Source organism: Mesitornis unicolor, unplaced genomic scaffold (assembly GCF_000695765.1).
Source record: "Mesitornis unicolor isolate BGI_N332 unplaced genomic scaffold, ASM69576v1 scaffold22194, whole genome shotgun sequence".
Lineage (NCBI taxonomy): Eukaryota > Metazoa > Chordata > Aves > Mesitornithiformes > Mesitornithidae > Mesitornis > Mesitornis unicolor.
In genome coordinates this window covers 20,583-28,415 of record NW_010181110.1, presented here as the reverse complement: position 1 = coordinate 28,415, position 7,833 = coordinate 20,583, and the positions used below count along the sequence as shown (strand labels likewise).

General features: G+C 38.7%; 1 protein-coding gene across 1 annotated transcript; it reads right to left on the bottom strand.

Annotated features, from left to right (window-relative positions):
- Positions 1 to 368: 368 nt before the first annotated feature.
- On the bottom strand, positions 369 to 6,657 carry IL20RA (interleukin 20 receptor, alpha). The gene is made up of 6 exons (XM_010183325.1): positions 6,536 to 6,657; positions 5,064 to 5,242; positions 4,229 to 4,404; positions 3,560 to 3,704; positions 2,866 to 3,005; positions 369 to 1,307 (listed from the first exon to the last, which is right to left on the bottom strand). The coding sequence occupies exons 1-6, from the start codon at positions 6,607 to 6,609 to the stop codon at positions 369 to 371; spliced, it is 1,653 nt and encodes a 550-aa protein (XP_010181627.1). The 5' UTR covers positions 6,610 to 6,657.
- Between the last annotated feature and the right edge of the window lie 1,176 nt (positions 6,658 to 7,833).

Genomic DNA, 7,833 nt, shown 5'->3' with positions numbered 1-7,833 from the left:
CAACAAAATGTCACATTGTTGCTTTTTATTTGCTAAAAATAACTGCTTTCAAATGCCGATCATTTGTTTTGGTAGAAATTACAATGTGAAAATCCTAACAGCATTCACTGTAAATATATATATATTTTTTAAAAGTAGATAATCTAATAACCATCATATTTTATCTGAAAGGTTTATGATGGGAGTTGAAAACACTTATATCATGTCTGGAAACTGCTATAAATAACAGGTCATGAGTAAGTTGTTCAACTGCGATGGTTCCAAAAAACATCAATACATTAAGATACGTTTGCTCCACTGAGTCCATCGCTCTCTTTGGCAAAAGAAACAAGATTTTTGCATTTTAGAATATTTTAGAAAATTACTGTTCAGTTTTCCATTTCTACATGCAGTCCCCATTGTTCCTTGAATTGCAGGAGATATGTTTCTTGGTCCTCTGATGGTTGATCAGATACCTCTTTCTCATACAGTCTGGACAAAATTCCCTCTTTGTCAGAATCATCACACTTGAATACTCCTTCACACACCTGATTTTCAACACTGGATAAAGCAGGAATATACAGTCTTCCAGTGTGAGGATCCCAATCTACTAATATGGTCTGCCCACCCTCTTTCTCTGTGAGGCTCTGTGCTATTTTTTCCAGCTGAGGATAGGATGTCTGCTCCAATTTTTCAGTATCCAAGTCCACCAAGCTGATATGGGTCTCTCCCGGCAATTCATCTGCTGCATCTACCATCTCCAAATTAAGTTCCTCTGTTTTCTGTCCCAAACAAGGGTCTGTTGCTCTCACCCCTAGTTGAGAGCAGTAAGGCCATCCTGTTTTCATATTAATCAAGTCCCCCAAAGCAATCTGTGGCTCACCTAGTAGTCCCCTAGGGGCAGAGGTTTTCTCTTTCAAACTGAGGTCCTCTAGTTTCTGACCAGGACTGAAGTCTTCAGACCTTACATCATGGTCATACTCTACAGTCCCTGCATCTTTCTGTCTCAAAGTATTCTTTGTTCCAGGCCGGCTGTAAGATGGGCATTTCCCAGTTTGGTCCCCTTCTGCTAAAATATCCTCTTTGTGTGAAATCTCTTCATGTGAAATATCAAGCAAGCATTTTGTTTCCAGCACTTCTTTTGAAGGTAAATCCTTCCCTTCATTGCCACTGTAGACAGTGTAATAACGGGGACTTCCCCTTTCTGATAGATGATTGGATTCCTGAGATGGCTTGTACTCATCCATGTTAACGGTGATAAGGTTGACCACTATTTTTTCACATGGTATGAAAACCTTTTCCTTGCATTTGTCAGTGTAGTGCCATACCTGGAAAGAAAAAAAAAATATTTGAGTGAAGTATAATAAAAATACCATCGTGCTGGTTTTTATACTGTCATATATTTTTAAAATACAAGGCTAGGCTAGACCTTACTAGGAGGTTACTTCAATTTAAGAAAGAAGGAAGTTCATCATACAAACCTCCAGCAATGTTAATATGCTCTACTTTTTTTATTCTATTAAAAGTAAAACCATATGATGATCAGCTATAATATCAATTTTCTCATCTTCCCCATGTCAAAATAATGGTTAGAACAATTTTGTCAAATTCAGCTTTTGTTTCCACCAGCACAAACTTATGTGACTTTGGATAAAACATCAAAGTTGTCCTTGGGTCACAGATTACAGAATCTATTCCACTCTTTTCAACCAGTGAAGAGAAAGTGCAGTCAAAACCACATCCCACAAGCATTGGCTTTGAGCAACCTGGTCTAGTGGGAGGTGTCTTTGCCCACAGCAGGGGGCTTGGACTGGAAGAGCTTTGAAGGTGCCTTCCAATCCAAACTACTCTGTGATTTCACCATTCTCTGATAAAGCTGGTGTCCCTGTCAGGTCTCTGTGTATATCTGAACACACTTCAGCAGTAGCTGATCTACTCCTCCTGAACCCACAGTTCCCCTGTGAACGTTTCTCCTGTAACCCCTGTGCTGCTCTAGATTTCTTCAGAAAGATCAGTGGGTTGAAACCAACTCCCTTATGCCTCCCATCCCACGATGTCATGCAGATTGGATTAACATCAAAGTGTTCATTTATTATTATAATTGCACGTTTATGCTTGAGCAACTTTTTTAGAGATAGCTATGAGAAAGCTCTGCTGGGCTCATGAGCTGGAAACCAATAGTGTTTCTTAGACTTTGTGTTCTTTCTAAAAATTGAACTTCACAGCTGTAAGAAACTTGCAAACATTTTTACATAGAAAGTGTATTCGGGTGCTGTAAATAACAATGTGTTTGTTGGTACATTTTTGGGTGTTACAAAATGGTGTGGTATTTGAAAGTATTCTTGAAATCCAGATTAAATTATCTGTATCATGCACTTGTGCTAAATCCTTCACAATCGCAATTAAATGGTAAAATGTGGTAATACCTAGTAATAGCCCAAGGAAACACTATGGGATTTCTGCACTGCTTAATTATCTTCTCTTCTTGCTCCTGATTTCAACCAATTAATAACTTTTGTTAACTGACTCTCTGCTGTGCTTCTTCCTAGGTAAATTTGACTTCCTAACAGAACTTGCCCCAGCGCATCTCAGACCTTGCCTATGTCAATGACTCTTCCCAGATCAACAGCTCTGTTCTGATCCTCATTAGCTCTGGGCATCTTTTCAGACCTGGGCATCTTTATAGACATAGATGCTACCTTGAGTTACTATTTTTCTTGCATTTAATAACCCTTCAATGTGATGTTTTCTTGATCTGAGTAGCAGCTAGAGCTTTTATTGCAGCCAGCCATAGTCTTCAACAGCTGACTCGAAGTCCTGGAAAATGCACAGCTCCTCTGTGAGTGCCAAGGGTGGCAGCAACCTCCTGCAACAGAGAACACTTACCAGGTTTCTTGGATGTTTCTGTTTACTGACGTGAATATATTTGTGCATACAATAGCACACAATTGAAATAAACAGGATGGCAAGCATGATAGGCAGAACATATCCAAATATGATTGTTATAGTCTCATCTGCTGTTTTATCTGTTAACAAAACAAAAGTTTTCATTCTACTGAGCAAGTTTTTAATGTATTAAGGTAGTAACGTGCATTCACGACATTGCTTTTTGGATATGGGATGCAAATGTTTTAGATGAAGGAATTTGCAGGAAATTTAAAAAAATTACATTTGAGCTACAGGACAAATTTTTATTATTATCTAAATTATAAATGAAATTCTAAAGAGATGTAACAATCCCTCCTTTGGATTCTCCCGTTGCTAACTTCGGCCTCATCAAACTGACCCATGTCTGTCACTACCAGACCTCATTCAAGGAGAAAAAAACATCCTCCATTCACTAAGACTCGAAGAATGCAGATCCTTTTCTTCAGAGGTATGGTTGTACCTTCCAGTCAGTAGACTCCAGGTATGTTTTATTAATGGCAAGGATTTTTTCATTAGTACAAATGCATAGAGAGGGGAGAAACAATGCTAGCTTTTCACCCTCAGAATGGATATATAAAATCTTACAAACTCAGGCACTGTATTCTTTTTCTAACTTGCATCTTCTTTTTGTCATTTGCCAGCTGACACATACCTTTCAGAGTAGCAATGCAATATTCTTTAGAGAAGCCACTATGCAGAAGTGGTGTGGAGATGTGTATCTGTGCACTGACACAATAAGCTGTTCCAGGCTCTAACCAGGGTACAACCAAGGTGTTGTTGCTGATGGAGAAGAACCACTAAAAGACATAAAAAATATTTTCTTCCCCTTTAACTCCTTAGTTACAGAAGGGTAAAGATCTTAAATGCAAAATGTGTTACAAGCACACAAATTTTCTGGAAAGAACAAGGATACTGTAAGAACTGCCAGCTGCATCCTTTTGTCTGAATGCAATCAAAGCTCAAGTTATTTATTAGGCCACATCCTATCCAGATATTTTATCTTTCATTCAATCATTCTTCTGCCACTACTGAAAAATTTCGTGCTTTAGATGAAGAAGGGCCACATACCACCAATAGCCCACATTCTCATGCTGACGTTGCAATAGAGCTAAAGCATCACTCCAGCCCTGTCCTGACGCATAGGCCAATAAAAGGCACAGTACAGTTCCACAAAATCTTTCAAATTGGGATGTTCTGATCCTACAGTTCCTATAACACTATCAATCCTATTTTCATCCTTGCTGTTAAGGACAGAGCGCATTTCAAGAAGCATAGAGCACAGATTTAATAGGTGCAGTTCTACAGTTCTGCCAAAGCTTACCCGCTTCTTTGTTTTTTTGTTGAGGACAGAAATGTTGTATTGCAGGCCAGGATACACTTGAAGTAGAGATATGGATTCTCCCTCAGGACTTCTCTTCCACTTCTCAGGAGCAGTCAGAATGATTGAAATAGATTTCTCAGTAGAAGATACACTTACCATGGGTGGATCAATTTTAGCTGAAAAAATGAACATGTACAAAAAGCAGTCAAATGCAAAGGAGGCACACTGATTCGACCGTGCAGTTTGTAAAAGTGGATTACATTAAATTTTTGTAATGTTTTGGGGAGTCCAAGTAGGACTTTGAACAATTCATTTATATTGGCAGAAAATAATTTTATCAGATAACTAAGAGGATCTTTACAGAGAGATGGTGAACACTGACTTGGAATTTTGCCCAGAAATTCCTGTGACTTCACAGGACAAACAACCTTGAAAATCAATTTGCTAAAACAAGCTAAATTACCAGTATGTTCCCAGATTATCTGGCATAGATAAGAGATATTGTGCTCTGGAGTGTGATTATTGCTTGGTTTAACAGAGCCTGCTCAAAATCAGAGTTCTTTATACTGTGGATGTGTCACAGCTTTTATTTGCCTTGAGTAAAGCTTTACCATAGCAGTATATCTAAGACCACATATATAAACACATATATATCCAAATTGCTATAGGATTATTTCAATTACTTCTGCCAAAAACATAAATGTGAAATAACTGCAACAAAATCCAACCTCATGTTAAAATTCAAATATCATATGTTGTGAAGGCACATGCAGTCAGAGCACACAGTATTAATCAAGGCCATTGAACATTTGGCTGTGTAAAGAGCTTTCCTTACTGTCTGTAAGAGGGTTGAATCGTGGGGTCTCCATCCAGTCAGAGCACATCCTATTTTGGAAGGCTTTAACACTCGCGTAGTACTGTTCTTCATAGTCTGATGTCTCACTGGAGAGGTCACACCACGTTCTGTTGATATTTTTGCATTCTGGCTTTCTAATCCATTTGCCAACACCATAACTATATTGAAAAACAAAGAGAAAGAAGCTGTACAAAAGCTATTACCTTGATATAGGTCATCTGATAATACAGCACAGAAACTGATACTACGACTGATAAATCAGTTTGCTTGTTTTGCAGAAATCTGCAATTTCAAGGAACTGAAATTTTTAAAGAAAAATAAATCAAAATTGGTCCTATCCATAACAGGCCAATGCGGAACTAACTAAGATGTTACTGATACCAATCTAAGTCCAGTTTTGCTTGCACAGACCAGAGATCTCTCAACTTCAGTCTCCACAGCTCTAAACACACGATAACAGAGTCAGGATAACTATTTATATGAAGACAAAGAGTTCTGTCAGAATGGTCAGTGTCTCGTCCTGGTGTACAGATCCAGATGACACTCAAGGTCTCCGAGATGAAGTGGACAGGAGACTGCTCATTGCTGACTGTTACTTCTCTTTCTAGCTTAAAAGAAAGACTCCACTGGAAAACAATGAACTTCAAAATCCTTCTAGTTGAAAAAGGGTCATATACCTGCTACCAACAATGCCTCACTACTGTCAAGCTCTTATACACTAGTAGAAGAAATCAAGATATCCTCGGAAAATTCCTGCCTGGATTTGCTCAGAAGTACCTACTCCTCAAATTCACATTATTAAGAATTCCCCCTTGGCTGCTAATTAGTACGGGTGTGTGGCAGCTCCTACACAACTGCAGGACACTGTCACTCACAAACATTTTCCACCTAATTTGAGGCCTTGCTCTTCTAGGTAGGTAGAGGCACATATATTTTTATGTTTGGGATGACAGATTGCCATTCCTATGACTACAGACTCTCCGGAGTCAGTGTAGCTGATGCTCTCTGAGCATTTTACCTTCTACACAACTAGCATTCATTCCATAATTACTGAGCACTCTCCCCTATCCTAGCAGGTGGACTATGCTGGGCAAGATCTGAGCAAAAGAGGTTGCAGTCTCTGACTGCAAAAGTAACTCTTTGCTTTTTTTATTAGCCAGTTCAGGTCACAGGAAACTTCTGGAGATCTACATTAGTTTCAGTGTGATGAAAACATTACTAGATTGAGGAAAGTGTAAATATCTTTCATAGAAGAAAGTCTCCTTATCAAGTTTTTTTTAACTGGATCTGAAGTAAGCAGTAACAGAAGTTAAAAACCATATTGCTTAAGCCTAGCCCACATTTTAGTTCTTTATTTTTAGCAGCCCTATCTTGCATAAAGATTTTTTCTATTACTATTTAAAATACTAAAATAAAAATCAGTGGGGGATAGAACAAATAAGCCAACTTACACTAAATACTTCACCTTGTAGAGTACTCCATCTCCTATGCCTTCTGGTGCTGACCAGTAAAGGACATTCTTCATGTTTACAGATTCAAAGCGGACATTCCTAGGGTTGGGCAAAGAACAATACAACTCTCCTGAGAAAGAAATAAGAAAGGAACAACATACACTAAGAATCTGCAAATACATATGATTTCAAGTTAACCAAAAAAGATACCTATTTTAAGTAAGCCATAAAATTCTACATGCTGCCTTTTTATCATTAAAAGCACAAGGTTGTTGGCCATGGAATTCAGTTATTTCAGAAGTGTCCCTAGCTAGTGCAGTCCCAAATTCCCTCTGTATGAGTGTGTTTTTTCTCAATCAAAAATACCTTTGCCATTTATGACAGGCATTGGGATGGAAGTATCCAGGGACTAGAAGCTAAAGCTAGAGAATTTTGGCCTTGAACAGACACAATTTTTTTTTTAAATTGTAAAGGTATTTGAATATCAGAACAATTTAATTGTAAAAAATATCCTTGGTGCTTCAGTAGAATTCCTGTTGTAGCTGGAATGACTTTTAAAAAAATCAAACCAGGTATTTTTAAAAAAAAACACGTGGAGTTTACTGCAAACACAGCTTTGCAAAGAGGAGGATGAACTCACACTGGAGGATCAGACTGGATGGTCACACTAGCCCCAGTGGCATCTGATAATCCATGCTGCTTCTCCAGAAAGTCGAAAGTGAACACCTTACGTTAGGTCACTCATCCAAATTGCTGTTCATTGCACCAGCTTTTGAAATGAATAAACAAGCAAGTCTGAGGCTCTTAAGAACCCAGTTTCACATCTTCCCAACACACACTACTAATCTAATAAATTTAATGGAGATGCTCACATTGCTAAATTGCTTGCAAAACAGAGACCCGTGGGCCCAGGGGCAGAATCCCAAGCTCCAAATTGTGCCTCAATCCCCAGCAGCTCCTGCCACGAGAGCTGCACCCGTGGGAGCAGCCCTGAGACAAGCCCTGAAGCTGCTGTGAGGAAGCTTCTCCTTGCTAGTGGCCACCAGAGCGTAATGAGGAAGAGAAAAAGTGAATCTGTGGTTCTTCAGGACTTTTCAAAACCCTTTAAGCTCTTCCTCCAGGGATGCAGTTCTTGTTCTTAAGATAACAAAAAGAGACAAAGAAAGAAGGAAATAAAGTGTATTATTGCACTGGGAACCTGTCTGAATTAATAGTCCTTAACTGTTGTTACTTCCTTAAGCAGCCCTTAAGGGTTTGGGGTTTTTTTCAGTGTATTTCACAATTAGTAGAGTAATAGT